Source organism: Rosa rugosa, chromosome 4 (genome assembly GCF_958449725.1).
Source record: "Rosa rugosa chromosome 4, drRosRugo1.1, whole genome shotgun sequence".
NCBI lineage: Eukaryota > Viridiplantae > Streptophyta > Magnoliopsida > Rosales > Rosaceae > Rosa > Rosa rugosa.
In genome coordinates this window covers 41,152,706-41,179,617 of record NC_084823.1, presented here as the reverse complement: position 1 = coordinate 41,179,617, position 26,912 = coordinate 41,152,706, and the positions used below count along the sequence as shown (strand labels likewise).

Genomic DNA, 26,912 nt, shown 5'->3' with positions numbered 1-26,912 from the left:
AACTGATTCTTTTAACTCAACAAATGTGAAGATGACCTGCCACCTCTCTCCATTTCCAGTCGCACAATAAATGTGAGCAGCAAGCCAATCCTATTTGTTGGACAAGTGGGATCTGAAAAGCTGCAACATATAATATAGAGAGGGCTTACAAGTAAAACTACAACTAGGACACTAGGACAGCCTGTTGACATCAACTCTAACGCTTTGAGCCATCATCCCTGGCCCTCCGCCGCCTACTCCAAATCATTACAACCACCTCCTTCAACTCTCCTCAGACTTCCATTACGGCGTGTATCCGTTTACTCGTCGGCAAGGATCGCCCATTAAGGCATTTGATTATGAGCAATTGGTAAGATGATAGTCGCACCATTTCTAACTAACCTGTCTCACGAGACAATCTTAGACTGCTTGAGAATATTCCTCGCGGCCACTCGGGGTCTTTGGAATCGGAACTCTTGGCTCATGGTTTAACGTGCTAATTTAGAGTTAGTCCGTGGCCTGACGATCCCTCCCAATGGTTTTGGCTTTAGAGTTAGTCCGTGGCCTGACGATCCCTCCCAATGGTTTTGGCTAGGACTGTCACTCGGTCGGTTCGAATCGGTTATAAGTATTACTAACTTCAAAACCAAAGCTTTCGGTTTCAAAATTGAGCTACCAATTACCAATCAAAATTTTCAGTTTTTAATCATATCTACCGAATTCGGTATTTCAGTCTTCGATACTACCAACTTTAGAACAACTAATTCTTTGTAATATAAATTAGAATGAAAATTTTCAATTTTATAGATATAAACTTCGAATTCATCTACTAATCATAGCTTTCTTTTGTATATATGACATCAAATTTTAGCGATTTTCAATAAAACTAGGTTATTTAACCATCTTGGACTGGGTTACTCAAAATACATGTATTATTAATGTAATATATTGAGTAATGTTCATACTATTATGAATTTTTTTTATGTTTATTTCTTAATATACATGTATGTGTATTGAAAACCATAGTATATAAAGCTAATATTTAAATAATCGGTAGATTCGGTATTTATCAAAACCAAACAAACTTTTTTTGTAATTTTCAATTTCTGTTTTATCGGTCTCGGTCACCAAAAAATCGGTTTACCAATCCTAAAGTGTCGGTTGATATTCGGTCGATTTGGTAATTACCAAACTAAGTAGCAACCCTAGTTTTGGCTCAGGCTTAACATATGAATATGACACATTTTTCGTCAGTACATGCTGTACATGTGCTCATCATGTCAAATTGCATGGTTGAAGATTATCAAACTTTTCGGGCCGAATAAAATCCATCATAAAATTTGACATAAGAGCAACTCCAATGGCTGGAGTCATAAGCCATTTTGGCTTTGGCTTTTGTGGGGGACGTCTCCAACCATTCTGCAAGTGTAGCCATTTTGGCTTTTGAGCTATAAGCTGAGTCAAAATGACTCAACATTGAAGAACGAAAGCCAAATGGGGGAGGGAAGAGAAGAGGCGGGCCCCGCCTGCATGTGCTGCATGCGCAGCTGAAGAGTGCGACGCGCCAGAGGGAGAAGACAGAAGCCACTCCCGCATGACGACAAAAAAATGGCTCCGCAGTGGCTGACGCGCGAGACACGCGCTGAGAAGCAGCCGACACATGGGGCCCAGCAGCGCAGAACGGGCAACAATCTCTCCAACGGTAAGAAATCTAACGGCCCAGATTCAACTTCATTAATTCTATTTAAAATGAAAGGCCCAGATTAAATCTTTCTAAACATAAAAAGTTAATATATATATATACTGAATATCTAATCTGACGGTTCAAAAAATTGTATGGATTAAAATCAACGGTCAATAATAAAGTAAATGTGTTTTAAACCCAAAAAAAAATTGAAAAAATAAAAGAAAATTTTCTAAAAAATCAGGAAAATATTTTTTGCTTAATCAATTAATGACGATATATTATATAACATAATTATGTATGATATATAAATTCATATTGTAGTTAATTAATTCTCTAAAATGATTAATTTATTAAATGACTTTGGCTTTTGACTAAACATGGTTGGAGATGGAAAAATTGAATGAATAGTGATGACACTAGGGGAGTCAAATTTTGCATATGGCTTTGGCTTATGACTCTATTGTTGGAGATGCTCTAATGGGCATATACACCGTTTGGTTAGGATTGACAAAGTTGAAACTATACAAGACGTGTGTGTGTATCTTAGTAGGACTAATCAAACGGTATCCAATCAAAACTACCACAATATCAATGATTTCGACCTTATTGATATATGAGCAAATATCCAACATATTTTCCGAGCTTAACTTTTAGTAAAAGTTGTTCTACGCACTGACAATGCAAGTGACTCAATACCTAAATAAAATCTCAATCATCTCGTCTTTTGATATTTGTGGTCAACATTTCACCAAAATAATAAAAAAATACACTTAGTTTTATCCGGTTATCCATTTCTGTTTTTCTTTTAAATATTTCGTTCATACTCAAAATTTTCTTCCGTAAATTCGTAGCAGTGTAGTACTGAAACCGAAACTACGATCATTGGTGTTATCAAAATATCTGAAAATATCTAGGGTTGTGATGGGATAGTCAGGAGAAAAGTGGGATTTGAGAGATAATCGGACGGTGTGAAGAAGGTAATCAAGTACAACAGAGAAGGCACACAGCTTGCGGTTGAAACTGTCCCCAGCAGCATCAAATCACCACGACGTCTGACTACTATGACTGTCTGGTCCTCCTTAAACCAAAAATCCAATACTCCATTAATAAGTACCAGGGAAAAAAAAAAGAAAAAAAAAAAATAGGGAAGGAATCCCAACGACCGAGGGAGAGAGAAAGAGACAGAAATATAAAGGAAAAAGATCGGCAGAAAGAGAAACACCGATGATGTTGGGTTCCGGGCACACGCGCACTCCTCCAGCGCTTGTTCCACACTCTCCATCCGCACTATTATCTTTTCCTTGACCCCAGTGTGATCCGAGATTCTCTCTCTCTCTCTCTCTCTCTTTCCCTCTGTCGCTTAGAAATCATGAGATCATAGTCTCTCTCTCTCTCTCTCTCTATCTGGTACGTTGTGCAAGAATGAAAATTTAGTGGAGGTTCAGGAAGAAGCAGGAGCCCAGAAGCAGATAGTTTTGATGTGAAAAAAAGCTCTCTGCTTTTGGGGTTTCTACATCTTGGTATTCTCGCTTTCTTCTTTCATTTTCCATATTTTTTACTTGCATACATTGGGGTTTGGACTGTTTTGGAATTTGGATTATAAGTAGTTGTGCTGTGTGGGATTTCTGTTTGCTGGGGACTGTTTCTTGTAGTAAGTGGCTGGTTTTCTGTTCATACCCAGATTCTTTCTTCTTTGAGTTCTTACCAAGTAAGGTTCTTTTTCAGCCTTTTCTTTTCTTTTCTTTTTCTTTTTACTTGAAAGAACTTTGTGTTTTTTGATGGGCCAGTTTGGTTACTTTTCTTCAGAAACTTCTGCTGCATTTTCCCAGATTGTAGAAGCGAAGCAAATTTTTGACTGTGTGAACTGGTGATTGAAAAGATTGTTGTATTACTGTTACAAGTATTTGATCATATGGATGTAGTTTGTCTGCATGTAGTGGATTTTGGGATTCCTTTATATACTTTGTGATGATTAAATAAAGATGCAAAATCTGATCTTGATGATGATTTCAGAAGAAAAATGTTGATGCGAGGAGATTTTGATCTGAATTCGATGCAACCGTATACTGGTTCTCTGAACGATGTCTTGAGGAACACTATGCTCAACCAGGATCTGGTATTTAAAGACCAGGTATTAGAATTCTACAAATTCTGTCTCGTAAAGCAGAATTGAGATCATTCTATAACTATTTAGATTGTTCAGGAAATTTTGGGCCATACAGTCGTCAAGAAGCATATTTATATATATATAAAAAAAATGTCTTACTTTCCTGTTACTGTTTTTTGTACAGGTTCATGAACTCCACCATCTATATAGGACACAGAAGATGCTGATGCAGAATCTCGACGGAAAAGAGTATCATAGATACAATGTCAGCAAGGCGAGTGCTCAGTCAAATCTGTCGCATTGGACAAATTCTATGATAGATGAACCAAGGGTAAGTCAAGCATTGACTACCTGATGTGGCAATGACTAGAAACTATTTGGCCTTTTGGGACTGATGAGAAATACATTTTGAGAGAATTTTGTTTCTCTTTTCAATTGCCCTACCAACTAGTTCGATCTTTATGATCCTACACTGTTAGTTGTCTGAGGCAGAGCTAACTTTTATATCTGGTCTCAATTTATTGCCGACTTAGTTTTATTCAGATTTCTAGTATGCGTAGTTCTCATATGTGCGCTTGTGCTTGTCTATCAAGTTACTTGACGCAATATATATGGCAGGACTTGTTTGAAGGACGCAAGAGTACATGTGATAAGATTCAGCCGAGGCCTCTTGGTCTTAAGCATCCCTTAGATCCGCTCAACAAACATATTGGTAAAAGCATGTCCTGAATAATACTGGGATCACTTGAAAGTAGCTCTAGAACTGAGGAGTTCACTCTGTTGTGATAATTTCACAGATCCAGCGGAGCTGAAGCTTTCCCTGAGAATTCAAGAGGACAGCAGGAGGGAGGGAAGCACCAAGAGAAATTGGTTTGGTGTAGGATCTCATTCTTCCTCACCCATTGTGATTGATTTAGAGGAAGATGAAAGTGACTGGAATCCTTTCAATAAAGGTAAGTTTCATTTGCATGTGCACTACTATTTATATCAATGTGTGCATCACGTTGTATTTTTGAACTTCTAATCCTGTGCGCTTTTGATTTTGTTTTTGTCTCTTTTGTTCAGGATTAAATAGGTGTTCTGGTGGCATCTCAATTAACAAGTTATCCACCAGGAGCCAACAGTTCAGTTCATATGAAGCAGGGCTTCTGGACCTTAATAAAACCCAGCCCGATGATTCATCTTGTCTCTCCAATGATCCTACAGTAGTCCATCCTTCAACAGCCAGCTCATCGCATGCTTTCCGTGGGTTGGCTGGCAAGATAAAAGAGGGCACTGTTTGTTTCACTGCTGAGAAAAAGGAACATGGTGGAAATTTTTCTTCCTTGAATTCCACCAGGGAAAATGAGAAAACAGAATACCTGGGCAGGAGTTTGGAAGTTGATGGATTTAGAGCAAGTGAAATGGACCGTGCAAGTTTGGAGGCAGCTGTGTCTAGATCCAAATCAGACATTTGTGAAGCAGTTGGCTGCAACAGCACTGACCCCAAAAATGGAAGTGATGGGTTCATCCTGAAACTTCTAAACAGTCGAACTCATTCATGTGCAGCTTCTAAACAAGCAAACTCGGAGAACACCAAAGTAGAAGACCCTGTATTTCCATATTCTGGTCATAGTAAAAAAACAGATCAAGATGGACATGGCAATATATCTTCTTCGGCAAGTAAGCCGTGCTGCATTGGTGATAATGATTCCAGTAGTGTGAAGACCATACTATCTGAGGTTGAGTTCGGAAACTCAAACCCTTTTTCTTCCGATCAGTTTTCAGCGACACATGTAGGATCTCAAGTTTCGGAAACTTTATTGGGTGAGCAGGACCAAAGATCTTCCGACAGCAGTGAATCTAAACACAAATGCATCAACAGGGAAGAAGAATCAGCTGAAGTGGATGCTTTGACCAGCGAGGCAGCTGAAGCACTTCTTGGAATGTCATTGGAGAGCTCCTTTTGTTATCAAGATTCTGCTGGCAAAGTGGGAGAATCAAATAAGGTCGAAAAGGAGAGTGAGAAACCACAGTATTCTTGTGATTTTTTTGAGTTAATGACACTAACCCTTATGGAGAGCAATGTGGATGACTATTCTGTGTCATCAAATCCTTCTGAAGTAAGTTTCACAGAAAATAAGGATGTCGGTTTAAAGTTCAGAAGGGGAAGGAGATTGAAAGATTTTCAGAAGGACATACTTCCTGGTCTGGCATCTCTTTCCAGACATGAAATTCGCGAAGATATAAACATTATGGAGGGAGTTTTAAGGTCAAGAGAGTACAAAAGATTACAAGCCAAAATGGCTGATGGTCACGGCTGGTGTACTCCCGTCAGAAACAAACGTTCGAGACTGAACCATGTTACGCGGAGGAAAAAATTCTTATGAGAAGATTTTGGTGAAGACCGAGATTTGAACAAGTATCATCTCTGTAACCATTTACTGCATATAACTTTTAGCTAGTATCATTTAGTTAATTTCGATTACACGTTCTGATCTTAGTTTTAGTGCTGGTAATTGGATAAAGGTTTATCTCACAAGACACGTAACTCATGATTGTAGTCCTTTGTTTCTTCAGTTCTCTCCCACTCTTCGAAGTCTCAAAAGACAATAAAATCAAAAGTGAATGGTTAATAAATTATTTTGAAACTTTGATTCTTTTCCACTGTTAGCAATGACTCTGGTACTTCCTTACCTATAGGTAAGAATCCCCAAAGTCAAAGCATAAAATCAACTGGAGCTCTCTGTTTCTCTGCAATTTACAATTGAAGGCAAATCCTATCCTTTTTGTTCTTCTTCCAAGTCTAGCTACGTCCCATGTAAGTCTATATATAATTTTATTCATGCTAAATGGTGAATTTTGGATCATCTGCTTGTACTTGTGTTTTTGGGATGAAATCGTTTTTATGTATAAAACTATGTTTCAACTTCCACAAACTATTCCACTATTTTTTTATTTTTTTTGGCTGAAGAGAACTTTCGTAGAAACAGAGAACCAAAGAGAACAAACAGAGGCTTCCCAGAACAAGGAAGCAAGGAGAAAACAGAAGGAAAGAAACTAAAGCAGTTGTTTTTAAAAACTGAACAGAGGCCTTAATGGGGACAAGCAAGGCCATCATACAGAAGAACATTTGAGAGAGAGGAAGACGGATGTGACACCCAGTTCACAGGGCACTTCCCACTGATAACAAGACCAGCAACAAGGTCTGCCGCACGGTTTGCTTTCCTGCTAGTCCAATGCCAGCTAACTTGCCGAGGGGGGATAGTATCAGCACCAAACATCTCTGTCTAGATTGCCCATTCTATAAAAAACTGTTATACTATACCATTATTTAGCCTGATGATAGCAGAAAATTAATGACATTGCAATAAAATGATGAGTGCAAGCAAAGTCACTGAATGCCACCCTTTGGGAACAAGCATGCTTCAATCATGAACACAAAACGATAAGGGTAATGGTGCAAGTCTATGAGTGAGAGAGACTGATGGCAATGTTGATTGGCTGGTGGGATTAGATTCATGGGTGAGTGGAGTGATGCTACATGTAAATCCTCAAATCTTCCCCAAAATCCTTGATCTTTACCTGTGCATGCCCCACAGCCACTTAATAATAATGACGTAATGGCAAAAAATAAAAATAAAATAAATAGAGTATAGAATGAATTTCCCACTCTATCTTGTATCATTATCTTGTTTGAGATAGAGAAGCAAGAATATTTCATTTCACATATAAGAAGCTTTCATGAAGTGGCTGATGAATACATTCCCACTAAATTAAACTGAAGCAATATAGTCTTTGTTGATTGATGGTTTCTGGCACCTTGTGATTTATGAATATGTATTGATAGGTTCTGGACTGAATCAAAGAACTCAGTTGGCTTTCTTTCAATGAATCCAGGGTTGGATTTCAAACTCCATGAGGTTGCTAAAACTAGTCTTCAACATGCGCACCACCTAGTTGCTTGTATGTCTGACAATAACCAAGAGAGAAGTGTTCAAGAAGTGAGCCTTGTTGCTCAAGATGCAGTGAAGGAATTCAGAAACCTACTTTCCCTACTTGATGGATCAATGTCATCAAATCACAAGAGAATCAGAAAGGGTCCTTTGCCGAAATCCGGTGACATAAACCAGGATGAAATGATGGACATTAGTCCTAATTGTTCTTCATCTCATATCAAAACACACGACCGTGATCATCAGCCTTGCTTGGTTACACATTTTTTTAGCTCCCTTCAGAGAGATCAAGCAATTGCTAACTATGACCAAAGCAGTGTGGTCCTTCCTAGCAATATAGTCATGGGGTTGAACCAATTCTCACAAAAGCCTAGCAGGACTTCAGTGATCAGCATGGATGGTAGTAGCATCAACACGCAGATAGTTCGACATTCAATGTCTGAACTATTGACTTCTAGAGACGGCACCTCTATGTTTTCTTCCAAAAGGAAGAGTTGTGGGGTTAAAAGTGAAGAAGCCGGTACGGTATGCCTAGCCTCTACTGGTAAATGTCATTGCTCAAAGAGAAGGTAACTGCTAATTGAAATTAACTACGTTTAAGTAGAACTCATCGATCTCTTACCTAAATATTTTTATATATGTTTGTTAATCTGCTTAATTACAGGAAACTAAGAATAAAGAGAAGAATCCGAGTTCCGGCTGTAAGCAACAGGCTAGCAGATATACCTCCTGATGACTATTCTTGGAGGAAGTATGGGCAGAAACCTATTAAAGGATCTCCATATCCTAGGTATGTTGGTGTTTTTTACTATCAAAAGTTCTCTTAAGCTAGCTGCATAAGAATTCATAAGCAATAGACACTGCTAGTGGTACAAATTTTAAGGTTCACATTATACAATCCAAGACAATATCTATCCCTTCATGCGTGCAAGTTTATATATATATATATATATATATATATATATATATATATATATATATATATATATATATATATATGTCTTCTCCTCTGTTAGTCATATATATATATTAGCTGATAAGACTGTCCCTCTTGCTTTATGATTTCAAAGGAGCTACTACAAATGCAGCAGTGTAAGGGGATGTCCTGCAAGAAAACATGTCGAAAGATGTCTTGAGGATTCTACCATGTTGGTTGTTACTTATGAAGGAGATCATCAACACGCATAGATTACATTTCAAGCACCTGCAGTTGTGATTTGAATTCGACAGTGGAAATGAGAATGGCCTGAAAAAGCTAATATTCGGCTTGAACTGGGGTTAGTTTGTAACGATTCTTTTCTGCTCAATCTTGCAACCTATTAGAACTGTAACTTGCAAGTGATGCAATACTATCCTGGGTTCAGATGATGAATCATGCTGCCTTTTTTTTTTTTTCCGCCATTCTTAGTTGCTTACTTACAAACACAATAATACCTAGGGAAGCAAAAATTAAAATCTCCAAAAAAAATTATGTTCAAACTCCAACAGATTCTCTATTTTACAGATTCCATAATTCTTCCCTAAAATTTTACAGATTGCTGTAAGAGCAACTCCAACAGCTTCCCTATATTTTGATTTTTCTCTACTTTAGGGAAAAATGAGCCTCTTTTGCTCCAACAGATTCCCTATAACTATCCCTATTTTAGGGAAAGTGAGGAAAGAGAAAACCAAATTCCCTATATTTACAGCAATCTCTAAAATTTTAAGGAAGAATATGGAGATTTTAGAGATTGCTGTAAAATAGAGAATCTGTTGGAGTTGGAGAAGAAAAAATGCTAAAGTTTTGACTTTTGCTTCCCTATTATACAGAAATTATAGGGAAGCTGTTGGAGTTGCTCTAAATATAGGGAATTTTGTTTTCTCTCATCACTATCTCTATTTTAGGGATAATTATAGGGAATCTGTTGGAGCAAAACAGGAAAAAAATTTCCTAAAATGGAGAAAAATCAAGATATGGGGAAGCTGTTGGAGTTGCTCTTATCTTTTGTACCCCTGATACAAATTAAGGGCCTCACACCTTTACAGAAGCAATCTTTGCGGTAACAACTATTTTTGCGAGGAATTTTGTTCGGCAAAAAAAAAAAAACATGACAATAAATTATTCTCAGCAAAAGGCTCTCATACAGAAATAAAATAAAATGACACACTTTTGGGGCAAATAGTTTGTCATTACAAGTAATATAATTTTTTATTATCAGAGTTTTGCTGCCAACTTATTTAAAAGGTGATATATATTGACGTGTAATTTGTTGCTACTCCATTAAAAAAAATTAAGAAATACTTTTTCTATTGAATAATTAGTCGGGAATGAATTTTTTTTTTTTTTTTTTTTGCATAAAGGGCTGGTGCGAGTGTCTCAAGTATTTATTAATGAAACTGTTGAATACAGGAGAGGGACATTAAGCCCAAACTCCTGATAACAATAAAGCATCTAGAGTATTTTTCGAAATAATAATAGAAATCTCTACTGGCTACTCCATTTGCTTTAAATAGTTGGGAATGAATTTTTTTTAAATGATATTAGTAGAACAACTTTTTTCCGTCGAATGTAGTTTAGTGACGAATTAATCATCAGCAAATGTGCATATTTTTTTATTTTAATTTTTTTATAGGAATTTCTTTTTTTTGAATAATTATAGGATTTTTTTATTTCAATGCATAAATCGTTGGCAAATGTGTACTCCAGTGACATCAACAGAAAATAAGAAAAAAGTCACTTTCAAAGTCGGCAAAACTGCAAAAGCCATATATTTTTCTCATAGGAGTTGTGGCGCACGAAAGTGTCGTACATATCCAAAAATGGGCCACAAATACAGCAAGGAAAGGGGAATACAAACACATACAAGCCCAAGAAACAAAAGTAAACTAATTCAAAGAGGAAACCCCTCTAAGAGGGACGAGGTTGAAGCCACCGTGTCGGAACCGACACAAGCTAAACCACCGCAAAGGAGGCCGCCGATTCTGCAACCACCTGAAAATAACAGCGAAACAGATCTAAATTGTGGAGGACATCCTCCTCCTAGTGTTAAACAATCAATTAGATTGAATCAAACAAATATGTAAAGATAAATTATGTGATTGGCTAAAGTCGCAAGCCCAACCTGGTACAGCTTAAGTATCATTCTACACAATTCTAAAGCCCACTAATTTGGGCTGCTCATGTTTCTAAATCTTTTTTCTTTTGACAACTATATTTCTAAACCTTGACCCTCCAAAGAGTGTAGAGTGAAGACAAGGAGGATTGGACTAACTATACATAGCTAGGAGAGTATTCTCTCTTGTTTATGCCTAGCTAGGGATCTTGTGAGACTGGCTAGGACTCTAGCCACGGGGAGCGCAGTCGCGCTCTAGGGTAGAAATCACAAAGTTATATCTATTTTGATACTATCAATTTAAAGTATGCAACTGAAAATTAATTGACTATACATAAAAAGACTCATATATTGTCATATATTTGATATTCTATAATACTAGAGTGATATGGGAATAATATATGCTTAGCCAATAATGATACAAGAAGATAACTCTCTTACGTTGGATCAGATACTGACTAAGGAGGATTTTTTTTTTTAAGAAATATGACTTTTTTTATTGATCAGCAAAATTATAATAATAGTTTATGACTTCACTCCAATGTGGCTAACAGAAAAACCATTACATAAATAATTCTACATTTTTAAGCAACAATGAAGCACATCCAAAAAGTTCAAAAGTCAACTCTGAAATATCAAAAGGCACAGATGAAAAGAAAGCCCTTGGCGTCATATTTTAGCATTAGCTGAAGTTGGTGCATTTTTCAAAAGCAAAATGTCACTCCCTTCAGCAACTTCCTCCATCATAGTTTCAACTGCAGCATTTGCAGCCACCTCCCAACAGCTTCAGTAACTCCACCCTCCCCGTCCACTCGAGGCAACAATCTTCCAAGGTTTAGGATCCTTTGCCTTATGCTTATTCTTTCTTCCTTATGGCCTACCCTGTTGGCATGAGTCATGCCATGTAATTAGGATCGTGAATATTGTATATTATTAGGATTATTCTATTGTAATTAGTTTCCTAATAGGTCTTGATGTATCTTGTATATATACTCCGTTCTTGGAGAAGGTAAATAATATATCAGAAAATCCCAAATCTCTTGTTCCTTTGTTCTTCTTGACTTGCCCCTCTTCTTAGTTGGAGAAATGTGAATGACACCATTCACATTCAAAAGATCAAAGCCATCATCCACAGCTAAGGGTTTGAAACCTGCACCACCTCTAGTCTTGACTTCTTTCTAACATGAACCAATGTAGTGGGAGGATCCTGCCTTACATCCAAAACACTGGAAGTGAGGTCCTTCTGCATCACCACCATAGTTCAGTAGCTGGATCCCAACCAAGAATTGCTTGTAGATCAAAAAGAGAAAAAACAACCATCTTGATCAAAGATGTGAAAACGGGTGAAGCTCCAATACTTGAACCTAGATTAGGGTTTAAAACCATAGCAATTGGGGGCAAAATAGGAATTTCTAAACTAGGATTAGGGTTTGTAACCCTACCTGAGCCAGCATCCCCAATCCAAATATGTCGACCACCACCGCTCTTCTTCAGACGTTGGGGACCCTCTTCCGAAGTCATAGCTTCCACGCCAGGCCCTCGACTCACCGACACCCATCCATGCACAACCGAAGTAGTAGAAACCATAAGGTTTAAAACCTAGCCACCCTAAAGGCGACTTCTGCCCCGAAATCTGGGAGCCTTGCCCACCGCAACCGCGACCCACCAATACCAGAAATGAGCCCACGCCACCGCTACGACCAGGGCTTTCTCCGTTTGAGCTGCCATAAACCCATCACAACTCTCCACGTCGTGGAAGAGCCACCCACAGCTGCGACAGAGGCCTTTCACTATATCGTATTGCAAATCAATCTCTGCTACCAACCCCGCCGCATACTAGAACATCCTGGTTAACTAGAGTCGACTACGCACATCCAAGATAACCCTAAAACACAATGTTGGAAAGAAAATTGATTGGACATCAGATAACGTCCCATTGAAGAACTAACGAGGATAATAAATTCCTCGATTCTCAACTGCGGCGGCAACCGCCATACAATCACCCAGTTTTCCAAGGAGTTCAGCACCACCTCCTCAACCTCACTCAGCTCATCATACTCACCCAACAAGAGCATACGACCATTGAAGAACCATGGACGTCCATGCAAAATCTTATTGCATTCCTCCCTATGCCGGAAGTAGAAAAGAAACCGCCCTTCAGCCATCGCCGAGATGGCAAGCCGGTCTCCAAGCCCCAGATCGCCGACATGGTGTGAAATTACCATATGGAACAAAATGATTAAGAAAACTGCTTTGTAAATGTAGTATGCACTTTCAAGTCAACACCAAGATTGCTAACGCAGTGTAAACCTCTCCACTGAGGAAACTTCACTGCTTGGCTTGTAACGTAGCCAACATGAGAAAATCAATCCACTATAAATCAAATAAGTTTACAGTATACAAGTAGTGTTGTTCACAACAATCACATTCACTTAGCAAACAGCTAACTTGTTTTACAACTGTTCTAACTCCTCATTTAATCATCACACTATTCAAATAAGCCAATCTTCCAATCTTCCTTGCACTCAACGTCTCACTGATCTTGAGAATGAAATATGCGAGTGACAGAGTATGCAAGGAAAATAAACTTATAACATGCAAAGAGAGTTTTCAGAAAATGATCTAAGTAAACATGTGCAGCACAACTACGATAAGTTTAGATATTCAAAAACTCTGCAAAATGAAATCAGTTTCAAAGCCTTTTATAGAGGAGCAAGACTCCCCCTTAATCAAATCTCTTTTTCATATCAAATAAGATAAACAAGGAAGGCTTTTACAACTGATTTCGATAATCAATTAATACTTCCTAATTTCTTACAAATCCAATCTCTATTTGATAGACAACTCAAAAACCTTTTAATGCAGATACGTAGATCAAATCAGTTAAAACCGATATGCAAATCAATCCTAAATGTAAAGTGATATGGAATGAATACCACCTTAAACTCAAGATTAGTGAGAGTGATTCTCCTGGATTTTCTCTTCAAGTCTTGCACGCCTCTTTGATTCCTTGAGTCACCGGGAAACTTGGAGAAATCCTTTCCTAGTCTTATGCGACTTGTGCTCTCCTAGCAACCTTGGGAAAGTTATGTGTTGAAAGGTAATAGCCCAATATCCTTACATGGTGCCCGGCAATCCCTTCTCATCCCTATGTTCCTTTAAACCAGGCTCCCAACCAGATAAAAGAATTCCCCCGCTATTGCCGTTGTTCCAACATCACCAAAATCCACCACCACGTCCTCTATCAAAGCCAAAGCCGCAGCCAATTTTGATGCCATGTCTTCCGCCATTTGGTTTGAATATAATTTGCAAGAAACACAAGAAACTTTAGTTTCACAAGATTAGTAGAGAGCAGCTAGGTTTTCAGTTTTTGACCAAGGAGAGAGGGGTTATTATACAATTTCATCTTTGACCTTTTGCTCAAAAGCTCTCATTTCTTAAGACGAATTTGATCATACTCTGTGGACATTGGATACTCCTTTCTTTTCAAGAATCTAGGATGCAAATCTCCCATTACAATTGTTTAATGGAACCTTGTTTAATTAAGATCCTTTATTTACATCACTATATCCTACATTAATCATTAAGGTCCTTTAAGAAAAATCATGGTGTTTCCTTCTTTTTTTCGAGTACTGAACCCCTCAATATATATATGTTCTGAATGATGCGTGTAGATTGATCCATGCACGAGTGGGCGGTGAGCTGATGAGCATGATTCATGAGTAGCAGCATTACGAGTAGAAAGTGATATATAAAGCAGGGCACCATCCTATGTTATTTATTTTCGGCCAGTCCTAGTGATGCTTGCTATTTACTAAGGTCATGGTAGGCCACCAAATATCATGGTTGACCTTTTGATCATATCCTTATTCCTTAATAAGCATAGCCGCATCACCGCATGAAACTGATCCCACTATAGTTGAGGCAGAAAGTGAAATTTCAAGTGCAGAAAGTTGTTTAGGGGAAAGCCTACATGATTATCCTTTTGAAACTGTACCCCAGTTTTTCTTTTATGATATTATCACAACGAGGGAATGTAAATTCACTTGTCTTGGATAAATGTATGTGGACCGTGGACTCGGAAATTCACCTAAGATGGGGAATGATTCCACTTTGAGTAAAAGCGAACAATTTGAGAGGTTCATGTAGAACTTATCAGGATCGTGGACTTTAATTTGAGAAGTCCTACGTACGTCAACTCTTAAATTGGATATGAGCGCGCGATTGAGATGCATTTTGAATCGTTATATTCACTAAATGGTCTCTATATAGCTGACTTCATGTATGTGATCTAAACCTGGAACCGGTTTGAAAGCTGGTATTATACGTATGCACCATATATATATGATGCTAACAAACTTGAAAGTCCGATCCTCAACTTGCTTCTCATTTCAAAATGAGTTGTACACTCCTCACAAATAGAGTTTCTCTGGTACGAGACCCTTTCGGCTAATCAAGTACAAGATTTTCAAACAAAAATCATTTAATAAAGAAAGAGTTGCTGGTAGAATGATATCACCATATACCGTAAAGTTACATTGAAATTTTAGTTTCTTAGCTTGTAACATCTATATATCATGTTATCGAGTCTTTAGATCGACTTAGATGATTTAAAATGATGTTGAAGATGAATAGATCCATGAGAGGTGGATAGATTTGTTGGAATCTATGTACGTCATTATGTGTAGAGGGAAGGATTTCTTCTTTCCTCTCATATACAAACCCTGAACTCCTGAAGTGCACTCGACTCCTATACTAGTAAGGGACTACTTGTTCGATGGATATTATACCCAAAAGTTTACCATTTTTTCCAAGCTAATTCCTACAAACAATCACTTCTCAATGCAATAGACATGAAAAAGATCTTCATGTTCAATCTTCCTTCATTTTTGTAGAAAACTTCTGCTTATTGTCACCCAAAATAAGTTTTTGCTTCTTTAACATTTATAATCTGTCACCCATTCATTTCGATATGTATAATTCGAATAATAATGTAGGGAAAAAAAATTATGACAGTCATGTGCAGAAGGATCCAAATACAATATTGGAATCTTTGATCATTATCCATAGCACGTAATCCTCAGGACCACTTGAAATTATTGTTACTCGGTACAAATAGCTCCATACTGCATTGCAGCCTTATGTCAATGGTCAAACAAATGAAATTCAAACGTATTGGATTGGATAACATCATATCAGATTATCAAGTATTCTCTCACAAGTTGAAATTTTGGAAAGGATCGCGTTTTTGTAGTGACCCATATTTGTGCTTTTTTTCTTGAGATGAAGTTGTTCCTAATTAAAAGCATTGCCTGTTGCTCATGCTTACTCCAGTCAGTCTACTCTTTTGAAGTATTTTAGGGAACAATTTATATATCATGCATCTAATTTATATATAATATAGGGGTGTGAAATTCACACTCTATTTTACAATTACACTTTTTATTTTTATTTTTTAGTGATTTAAATTTTATCTTTAGTAACTTAAGTTTTATCTTTTTATAAGAACTTTAACTACAAAAAGAATGAATGAGTGTAGATTGTGGATTTCACTCTCCATAATATAACACTAACAATTGCTAGAGCAATTCAATAGGTTAAAGAAGTAGAGTGAGAGTAGTTTTCTTCACTTGGTCCATAGTAAGTTGTAAAGAGTATTTGTGTGCGCTAACTAGCAGGTTCGAGATCACATGATTTATTTGTAAAATTTCTCATCAAATGATGGATGCGTTCGAGTACAGTTAATTTATTGTAGAACTTCCTTTAAAGACGATGAAATAGAGTGAAGTAAAATGTATAGTAGCTGCCACCTTACTATCTTACTATAATGAGCTGCAAATGTCAAATTCCAAAGCTGAAAAACAAGTCTAATTACTGCATGTTTTCACGTTATTTTCGGTGTATGTGCATGTGTGGCTTAGACTGTTCAATTAGTACACAATTTAATTTAAACGTACAAGAAGAGGAAGAAGAAGTAGCTAGGTAGGCCAGGGGTGCTGCATGCCAGCATTTATATTCATTGTTTCTTGTCTTGTTTTACCCTATAAACGTAGGCAAGCGAAAATCCTACATCCCTCTGCGGCTCTACACGCATGATGCATCCCTATATTCAATAGTATTGTGATTCAGAAGAGATTCACATGTCTCTTATCTTACTCGCAATTGGATACCCGACTGCCCGTTGTGCGTCTTGATTTTTTATTTAATCGGCTATGTAAAATTTTGCTAATGTTTTGGTTGTCTTTTAGTTTTGTTATTTCTTCTAAGGAGTTTTAGCTTCATGTTCCTCCTTAGGTGCTGTCTTTTTATTTAATAAATTGATTTAATTGCAAAAAAAAAAAAAATACTCTAATCCATGAGGCTTAGGATTTCCGTAAATACTTTTGATACTTGACTCTAATATTATTATATATTTTTTTTAAGAAAAAATGAAAAATTACAAGGAAAAGCCTCTAAGGCAACCAAAATTTTGCAAATTCATATTGAGAGCCTGAGAAGCTGCATTAGGAACGTAGTCGTTGAACCACAACTTTGGAGAATAGAGATTATAGCCACATGAAGTAATAGCATCCGCCAAAAAAATTGCTTCACGTAAAATGTGGGAGAAGGTGATAGAATCAAAGGACAAAGCAAATAGGTTAATATCCCAAATGAGAGATTTGAGCTTCCAATGAACATCGTAGGATTCCGAACATCGTAGGATTCCTTTAAACAATTAATCACAAGCAGGGAGCGAGTCACCTTCAACCCGAACTCGCTTGTAGTTGAAACAATGGGCAGCAAGCAAGCAATCTTTGATCGACCAAGATGTCGAGCCCCAGCAATAACTGGAAGACCATTCTTGTTTATTAAGACAAAACCTGCAGCAGCATGACTGTGTGAGGAAATAGATCTGTCAAAGTTCAGCTTCAAGAAATTACTTGGAGGAGATTATATTTGATAACATCAGCTGATGACCAGTAGTGCACAGTGGAGGAGGGATTATGGTCTCTGTAATTGGCTCTAATCGAAGCAGCTGATGACTCTAATATTAAGTTAGATGCTCAAAATTTTCAAAATTTCGAGATTTATCCTGCTCAGCCAAGTGAGGAACCGGGAACGTAGTGTACATCACTCGAATTAATTGTGGACATGTATGGTTTGAGTATTTTTACATCTGAAAGAGAATATGAAATATTATCTAACTTAAAAAAGACAATTCTTTATATTAAATTTTATAAAATCTTAATCTCCTCACGATTAATTTTTAGTTGGATGTCATGTACTGGATGAAATTATAAAATTTGTAACACTTATCTGACATATCAGCAACAGTTTTTCATTTCTCCATAGTTAATTCATGCAAAAAATGATGTAGGATGAGAATAGACCCAATTAAGCCAGAAAATCATAAAAGCAAATAAGCGGTGTAAATTCAAAAAGAGTGATTAGAAAATAGGTAACTCACACGTAATTAGGTTACTGGCCGCCGAAATACTTAAGAAGATTAGGTTTTGACCTTTTCGAGTTTCTCGTGTTAAAAGTCAGGTCTTGATTATGAATCAGATTGGAACAATTTTTTGCCAGAATGTCTGCTTGAGACGCACTATGCCTTTCTGAAATGGGAGTGACGAGATCTTCAAGTTTCATTTTAGTGACAAATTCAGGCCAACATATATCGTCTTATTTATCTGATTCGGGATTTAATAATTTTAAGTTAGTTTTACATTTGTTTTAGGGTTCTTTTATTTTTAGGTTTACAAGCAACCTAAAAATATAAATCTTGAGTCCACCAGAAAATTTGATAAAAAAACTCTCATTTTTACTAGATTAGCATGATGGTGCTTATATAGTCATCCAAGTCATAATTTAATCATAATCATAATCTAACAAGGAATCCTAAAGAATTTAAATTAAAAAGAAAACGAAAAACCTTAAAATAAAAGAATCATAAAACAAATGTAAAACTAGCCTAAAAATATTAAATCCCAAATCGGATAATTAAGACTATATATTTTGGCCTAAATTTGTTAGCGCTCACTTAAGTGAGTTTGAAGATCTCATCATTCCTATTTCGGAAATGTATCATACGTCTCAAACAGACATTCTAGCCAAAAATTGATCCAATCTTATTCATAATCAAGACCTGACTTTTCGCACGAGAAATGTGAAAAGTCCAAAACCAAATCTTCTTGAGTATTCCAGCCACTAGTAACCTCATTACGCGTGAGTTACCTATTTTGCAATCACTCTTTTTTATTCTACGCTGCTTCTTTACTTTTATGGTTTTCTGGCTAAATTAGATTCATTCTCCTCCACTATGAAAGAACTCGCCCTCGAGTTCCCTTTGAATAAAAGACAAGAATCGGTAGACAACAAACCCGATAAAAAATTAGACACTTGAACCTTTGAGTCATTGGCCTAATCTTTGCAAATTTTGATGGCACAATCATGAATCCAACGCAAAAAATCTGTCATATGCATTTTGGCTCTCATAGGCAACCTTAGTAGATTCTTCTTGGCTCTCATTGCATTCTTGAATGCATCTCGTTCTGAATGATTTATTTCAAGTTTCAAGACTTCTTCATTACTAATAACCATGTCTGCATGAGAAATTTTATCTTTAACCTCTTCTTGGTCATCATGGGTGATTTCTTGTGGAGCTTCTTCCATTAGAAATTCTTCTGACTTTTCTTCAGATACATTATTAATCTCAACGGGCAAAGAAAACTCTTTGGACTTTAACTTCTTCTCAACCTTAGGAGGATAATTCTTGATCAAAAAATCTCTAGGCATAAATTTTTCTCTAAGAAGACCTTTCATCTTGCGCCATGTCCGAACAACAAGCTCTTTTCCTTAACTCTGACGAGACCTTTGCAACTGATCCCACCAATAAACATCATCTTTCTTCAGCTTTCGGTAAACCATCTTAACTTGCTTTTTCTCCGAGACATCCATTAGATTAAAGAACCTTCAACCTCAAAAAAGCCAATCCAGAAATTCCTCCACGCTTATGTGACCAGAAAAGTAAGGAATATTAGCCTTGGTTATGAGATTCTCGGAATCATAATCAACATCACCTCCACCACCATGTGGAGCCCTAGCATGTTGTCCTTCCCCGCCTCTGTTACGGTTACTGTTGTTCCTTCCTTCCAACATTCCACAAATTCTTCCATCTGATTGTTCAAGATTTTGATGGTAGCAGTAAAGGCTGCGGTAATAGATGCGGCAAAAGCGGATTTGTAACTGAAGCAACACATTCGTCACCCATTGATAACAAAGGTAAATAAAAGAGATAGGGAAGACCTGCTCTGATACCACCTGACACAGTCGGAAGTAACCTAGGTTTACAAGCAATAAACCCTAAAAATATAAATTTGGAGTCCACTAGAGAATTTGAGAACAAACTCTCATTTTTATTAAATTTGATATGATAAATTGATCTTAAGACATAGCATGATGGTGTTTATATAGCCATCCAAGTCATAATCTAATCATAATCATAATTTAACAAGGAATCATAAAGAATCCAAATTAAAAAGGAAACTAAAAACCTAAAAAATAAAAGAATCCTAAAACAAATGTAAAACTAGCCTAAAAATATTAAATTCCAAATTGGATAATTAAGACGATATATTTTGGCCTAAATTTGTTAGGGTTTACTTAAGTGAGTCTTGAAGATCTCGTCATTCCCATTTTGGAAAGGTATCATGCATCTCAAACGGACATTCTGACTAAAAGATAATCTAATCTGATTCACAATCAAGACCTGACTTTTCACATGAGAAGCTCGAAAAGTCCAAAACCAAATCTTTTTTAGTATTCCAGCAGCTAGTAACCTCATTACACGTGAGATACTTATTTTCCAATCACTCTATTCTATGCCGCTTCTTTGCTTTTATGATTTTCCGACTAAATTGAGTTCATTCTCGTCCTACATCAAAAGATAAAGCACATTGATTTGATCAACTTATTGTAATTTTGAAAGGAATAAATCAGACGCCTATTCTTAGAGCTCCACCAATTACTGATACGCAAAATGGTATCAGTGTGTGTCTCTCTTAACAAATTCTTTTTTTTTTTTTTTTTTTGATATAGGCCCCATTTGGGATTGCTTCGCTTTAAAAAAAAATCAGCTTTTGTTCAAAATTTTAGATTTTATTGTGTTTGGTAAATAAATAAAAAACAGCTTTAATTGAAAGTTATAGGTCACTAGCAGCAGATTTTAGAAGCAGCCTAGAGGTTGCTTTTAGAAGCTGTTGTAGATCAAAACACACTTTGTAGTTGTTTTACGTACTGACAACACTTTTAAAAATATTATTTACCAAACACGAAACTATTTTAATTCGCAGCTGATTATTCTCATAACACAGCAGCATCAATTTTTTTTAAAAGTCACAGCAATCCCAAACTAGCTCATAGTCTCTTAACTAATTCTGCTAACAAACCAATCATGCAAAGTACATGATGTAGTCTTTAAAATACTACCAACTGCAAAGCTGTGAAGCATCAAATGTATTAATCAATTAATTAAGTGTGGAGCGGTTGGTTAGCACTTGAGACAAAGTAACCCCCCATATATTATTAGTGCTTACTAGCAGACCAAATCTGTTTGTTTAAGAGATTTCAAGGAGATGGTGTGGAAAGGTGTTGTCTCTCTGGTTGTAACCCTGGTGATTCTATACATCAGTAGTAGTGGAAATGCAATAGATGAGCAATGCATCCAAAATTGTGCGTATCAATCAGTGGCGGAACCACATTGGCGGCTGTTTGGGCTGTAGCCCAACCCAAATTTATTCGTATGTTTTATATAATATATGTGTTGCCCTTTACATGGAGCTGCAGTTGGTTCAGTTGACTAAGTTGTTGTATTCGTAACCTTTCTATGACAAGTTTGATCCCCCACTTGTCCAACTTTTTTGTGTTTTCAGCCTCTTTTTCTGTTTTTTTTCTCTCACCCATTTTCTTCTCCATTTCTTCTTTGCTTACAATATTTTCTTCTCTTGTTTCTATTGTTCTTTCCCTTATTTTTTTCTACCTTCCTTCTTCTTGGTTACTATTTTCTTTCATTATTTTGTAAATTTTCTATAAGTGTTTCTTTATAGAACTTTTGTAAATTCCTTGTTTAATTCTTAGTGTCTTCAAATTTTTAGAAACATTATTGACAAAAAAAAAAAAAAAATCTTATAAGCAACCTTAGATTAGCCCACCCCACTTTTGTATCCTGGTTCTGCCACTGGTATAAATATGGCAATGACAAGTCGAAGATGGAAATTTGCTTGGATAATTGTGCATACAAAATCTGCAAGGACAAACACTACTAAAAACAATTGCATTTGCGACGCCTATTTTGCGACGGCAAATTGAGCTTTTGCCACGGCAAGAACTTTTCGCGACGGCAAATTGAGCCTTTTGCGACGGAAATGTTAGCGTTGCAATAGGTGGCGTCACAAGATCCATTTGCGACGGTAAATTTCCGTTGCAAAAAGTATTTGCGACGGAAAACTATTGCCGTCGCAATGACTAAACTATTTGCGACGGGTACTTTGCCGTCGCAAAAAGATATTTCATTTTAAAAAAAAAAGTGGGATGAATTGGTTGCAACGGATACTTTGCCGTCGCAAAAGAATATTTCATTTATAAAAAAAAAAAATGGTGTGAATTGCACACCAAAGCTAGTACCATCTATAGCAATTATTATGAACTGAAAAATATCAAATTACAATATGAAACCCATCATCTATAACCAAGCAACAATCACGAGTCAGCCAAAGCAACAACACTGCAGCACCTTCACTTCTAAAAGATGGCCAGACTATCGACCACAGCTGCTGCCTAAGCATACTTTCAAATTTATATTAGGATCCACGCCAGAACACTTCTAGCTGGAGCAGCCCCATTCTAATCCTCCTGCATAATATGTATCTATCAACTTTCAAGTACAAGAAAATGAAAGTAAATGTTTGCATATACAAAACGTCCTTATCTGACAACCTACACCAATCAAGCAAATTTCAATTATAGATGAATCAGCATTAGAGAATACGATTAAGAATCACAATAAAGATAACAACAAAATAATAATTACAGCAGCAACAAAAAAACAAAACTCTTCATATCCAACTCTCTCATACTCGCGGTCTTAAATTGGAATTGCAGGCCTCACGCATATCAAATCTCATGATCACTATATTGCTACACAGACAGTTTTAACTTTTTAACTAGAGAAGTTATGACCGCTGAAACTAAAGAGCAACATAAACATAATAACAAAAGGTTAAATATAAATACTAACCTTCACAACTGAAGCAAAATTGTCATCCAAGATAATGATATCAGAACTCTCTTTGGCAACCTCAGAACCTTGAATACCCATAGCAAGACCAATGTTGGCCTGGTCAAAAAAAAAAAAAAAAAAAACCCCATTATAACCTAGAACACTTGAGTTAAAATGACAATAGAACTTTACCAAAGAATCGAAAAACATAATTAAAATAAAAGTACAAAAAGAATCAAACCTCATGTAGTGCAGGAGCATCATTATTGCCATCACCAGTAACAGCAACAACATGTCCCCTTCTCCTTAGCGCTAGAACAAGCAGAAGCTTATCATTAGGAGAGGATCGTCCCATTACCTATCAATGTCAGATGGGGTTTATATATATCAACTTTCAAGCAGCCCCATTGTTTCATAGTACAAGAAAATGATTACCGACTCACATAAGTAAATGTTTGACAGCAATTTCAACTTTCAAGTATGCAATGCCTGACAACGGTACTGCCTGAAGTCTATTTTAGTAAATTCTACATCTCAGAGGTTATGCAGCACAATTTCAATTTAGCAAGAAAATATATCAATATAAATTTGATTCAATTAGACAGGATCATAAAACTTATAAATATATAGACTCGCCTTGAGTAAGAGACAGTTGGAAGTAATTCCTTTATAACTTGGTGAAACTTGTGTGTTAATGACAACTAATTAGAAGGGCCAGCTTAAAAGGCATATTCACAATAGTAGCAAGCACAAGCAAAGACCGGTAATATTGTTATTTCTTTATTAAGTGACCAACCACCAACTAGTAACATAGAGATACAAAACAATAACAGAACATCATTAAATCCAGCACACTAACACAATGACTAAATCGAGAACCCTTTTTGTAAAAAAATAATCTATACTGAAAAAAGAAAGAATGTTTGAAATTGAAAGGAAAGTACTGAAGAGAGCATTACTCTTCAATTAATCAAGTAATCTACATAACAAGGTAGCTTAGTAATAGTTTTCCTTTTACTCGGGTTCATATATATAAGCCTTGTATATCTTAATCATATACCTGCACATGAGCTGCCATATCATCCAATTCCTCTCATTATATTGCCCAAATTTGTATGTCCCTGAAACTAACAATAGAAAACTTAGTATAACTGCTGCCAAAAAGAACGAAAAACATATGGCACCACACAATATATATGTTTGAACAAGTTCCTCTACTGAAATCTTACCATATAATATCAAAACAATTGATAGTTACAACATATTCATCTCTCATTATGAAGACAATTGATTTTTAAAGCAACTCATATATAGCAAGACTAGCGACCTCAATTCATAATTTGGTATCCTTGCCAATGCTCACATAGATATGCTAACCTGAAAAGTTTTTAGCAAAAAGCTTCCACTTCGACACCACTCTTCCAAACAACTAAATAAACAAACCCCAAACATTATATATGAATTTCATGCAAATGAAAAACGAAGACGCTAGAACTTGAAACTAAACTAGCAAATACAAATAGCCAACTGAGACTTAGACAGAAATCCTATATGAAAATAGATAAGAAATTAAATAAAACGCCTAAAAGGAAAAGGCATACCTAGTATATATCATCACCAGCGAAAGTTGCTTGAGTGGTTATCATAATGTTTCGGTAGAAGAGAGAGACAAAGAAGGAGGGAATATTTCTCAAACGTAAATAAAGATCTGTAAAAAAATTTAGAAGATTATCAAAACACAATACTGAGAAATTAAAACCTAAATTGTTCAACCAACCCAAAATTTTTAATTCACAGAATTGAATCAAAATTTCTCACTCTAGCTGCATTTTCTGTATATAAAGGCTAGTACATGTATCATCTTCCCCCGATTTTATAAACTAGCAGCTACATATTGCATTTTGGACTAAATTAACACAAATGTTAAATGCCATAGACGATGTAACCATCTGATAAAGAAAAAAATATAAACAAATAAGGATGCCAATGAAATTCAATTTCAGAAATAGTGCGGATTAAATAGTGACCCAATTAATTCCTATACTTCAGAGCAAAAATCTTACTTTCGATTCTTTCTCCACGCCTTCTTCTTGCCTCTAGTGGCACATCTCTTGTGCATGGAATCTAGAGAGATACTTAAGAAATCATACCAAATTTCAAGATTAGCCTCACAGAAAATCAAAATCTGAACAGAAACTGAAAGAATTTGAACAAAATCAGAGGTACCCATGACTGAAAGGAAGTGGAGAAATCGAAAAGTGGAATGAGAATGAGAGAAGAAGAGAGGAGGAGGTACCCATTTTGGCAGAAGGAGAGTTCCAAGGTTTCTCTATTCCCAGAGCTCGCAGCTGGGTTTGAGGCAACTGAATGAAGCAAGCTATGCTTTTTAGTACAAGTCCCAGAAAACCCACGTGCTCTAGAACATGAAACACCCAATCCAAACAGAGAAATTTCGCAAAGTGCTTACCACAGATCTGAAAGAAAAAAAAAGGCGAAGTATTTCGAGATCCAACTCTAATAGAAAGAGTGTGAAGCAGATAACGATTTAGAGGAGGCTTGCCACAGATCTGAAAATGATGTCGGAGCCCGGCCACAGGTAATGGCGAAAGGACGTTGGCATCAAGAGAGAGAGAGAAAGAGAGCGCTACGGTAGAGGCGTAGATATGAACCGAGTCCTCTTGAATAAACATTAATCAGAATACGACGTCGTGTCCATCCTTAATCCTGCTACCGCATTTGATTGCCGTAGCACACTCCCCAAATATATGCAACGGCAAAGCCGCCGTCGTGTATCCCGTCGCCAATGCTAGGTTTTTGCGACGGAAACCAATGCCGTCGTAAATTGCCGAAGCAAATGCAATTGTTTTTAGTAGTGAAAGCTCCATCCTAGCCCTGGTCATTCCTAGCTTGTAAGCAATTTGGGCTTGTCCATGGAGTAATATATGGGATTAATTCATTAATAAATACATGATTTCTCGTCAAGAGAAGAAGTTTTTAAAAGAATTTTCCCTTGCGGCCTTGCCCATGCTTACTCAGGTTGATCTTTTTTGATGTATTTTATCGAATAATTTACATCTCATCCTTAAAATTAATAGAAGACTGATTAGTTGCTACCAATTCAATGGGTTAAAGAAGTTGAGTGTGGTTTTCTTCATTTCTCTCAAGTCGTTAAGATTTGTCAATACTAATATTGTTTCGATCGACCTTACAGGTAAAAGGATTATGTACCTTCATAGAAACAAGATTACATAATAGATCCGTTTTTCTTTGGTTTTTGACCATACAGTCAATATAATGTAAATCTCAAAATCGGATAGTAGTTAATAACAAAACTAAATATGGGAAAATGATCATTTACCCGATTTTAGGCTAAAAATTGCCCACTTGCTCCACCAACTGTTTTTTAACCCCATTTACCCAAAACACTCTAAGGGATTATTTCCCCTTTACCCAATTAATTCTTTTTTCTTTTTTTTTTTTGAGACTTTTTTGCCCTCTCCTTCTTTCTCACTTAGAGAGAGAAGTCACCTTCCACCTTGTTGTGCTCCGGTGACCAGTGGCCGGCGCGGTCTCCGGCGACCGGTGACCGGACTCCGGCGAACGGTGACCGGATTCCGGCGACCAATGACCGGATTCCAGGAACCGGTAACCGAAATCCGGCGACCGATGACTGGAATCCGGAATCCGGCTATTATTGCCCCCCAGTAATCATATTACTGCCCCCCAGTAATCATATTATTACCTCCCAAAAATCATATTATTGCCGTCCAGTGAATTGTATGAACTCCCAAAACCAAAATGAATACACTACAGGAACAATTGATCAATTTATAATCATATTATTGGCTCCCAATAA

At 36.7% G+C, this 26,912-nt stretch overlaps 2 protein-coding genes and 1 long non-coding RNA gene across 11 annotated transcripts; 2 read left to right on the top strand and 1 right to left on the bottom strand.

The window, feature by feature from the left end:
• Positions 1–2,874: 2,874 nt before the first annotated feature.
• LOC133743530 (uncharacterized) lies at positions 2,875–6,331 on the top strand. Its single transcript, XM_062171503.1, has 6 exons — positions 2,875–3,186; positions 3,680–3,797; positions 3,958–4,104; positions 4,392–4,485; positions 4,571–4,726; positions 4,839–6,331. Exons 2-6 carry the CDS (start codon positions 3,687–3,689, stop codon positions 6,140–6,142), a joined length of 1,812 nt encoding a protein of 603 aa, XP_062027487.1. The 5' UTR covers positions 2,875–3,186; positions 3,680–3,686; the 3' UTR covers positions 6,143–6,331.
• Positions 6,332–6,529: 198 nt separating this feature from the next.
• Positions 6,530–9,080, top strand: LOC133743531 (probable WRKY transcription factor 21). 4 transcript variants are annotated; one of them, XM_062171507.1, is made up of 4 exons: positions 6,530–6,958; positions 7,653–8,277; positions 8,373–8,498; positions 8,779–9,080. In XM_062171507.1, exons 2-4 carry the CDS (start codon positions 7,721–7,723, stop codon positions 8,894–8,896), a joined length of 801 nt encoding a protein of 266 aa, XP_062027491.1. In that variant the 5' UTR covers positions 6,530–6,958; positions 7,653–7,720; the 3' UTR covers positions 8,897–9,080. The 4 variants fall into 4 exon arrangements, with proteins under 4 accessions (XP_062027491.1, XP_062027489.1, XP_062027490.1 ...); XM_062171505.1 differs by lacking the exon at positions 6,530–6,958 and adding an exon at positions 6,987–7,277; XM_062171506.1 differs by lacking the exon at positions 6,530–6,958 and having other exon boundaries at positions 7,410–8,277; positions 8,750–8,886.
• A 13,293-nt stretch (positions 9,081–22,373) lies between these two features.
• On the bottom strand, positions 22,374–26,038 carry LOC133745375 (uncharacterized). 6 transcript variants are annotated; one of them, XR_009863567.1, is made up of 9 exons: positions 25,524–26,038; positions 25,353–25,419; positions 25,120–25,191; positions 24,875–25,005; positions 24,658–24,764; positions 24,117–24,183; positions 23,298–23,414; positions 23,075–23,173; positions 22,374–22,689 (listed from the first exon to the last, which is right to left on the bottom strand). It is a non-coding gene; the product is annotated as an uncharacterized LOC133745375 (long non-coding RNA). The 6 variants fall into 6 exon arrangements; XR_009863568.1 differs by having other exon boundaries at positions 24,117–24,177; XR_009863565.1 differs by lacking the exon at positions 24,875–25,005 and adding an exon at positions 24,434–24,485 and having other exon boundaries at positions 25,524–26,029.
• Between the last annotated feature and the right edge of the window lie 874 nt (positions 26,039–26,912).

Bases quoted from the DNA above. Each gene is read 5' to 3' on its own strand.
- LOC133743530 (XM_062171503.1), top strand. From the start codon at position 3,687: ATGTTGATGCGAGGAGATTTTGATCTGAATTCGATGCAACCGTATACT. The intron at 4,105-4,391 runs GTAAGTCAAGCA...TATATATGGCAG, and splicing joins CTATGATAGATGAACCAAGG to GACTTGTTTGAAGGACGCAA. The intron at 4,486-4,570 runs GTAAAAGCATGT...ATAATTTCACAG, and splicing joins TCCGCTCAACAAACATATTG to ATCCAGCGGAGCTGAAGCTT.
- LOC133743531 (XM_062171504.1), top strand. From the start codon at position 7,643: ATGAATCCAGGGTTGGATTTCAAACTCCATGAGGTTGCTAAAACTAGT. The intron at 8,278-8,372 runs GTAACTGCTAAT...GCTTAATTACAG, and splicing joins TGTCATTGCTCAAAGAGAAG to GAAACTAAGAATAAAGAGAA. The intron at 8,499-8,778 runs GTATGTTGGTGT...ATGATTTCAAAG, and splicing joins AAAGGATCTCCATATCCTAG to GAGCTACTACAAATGCAGCA.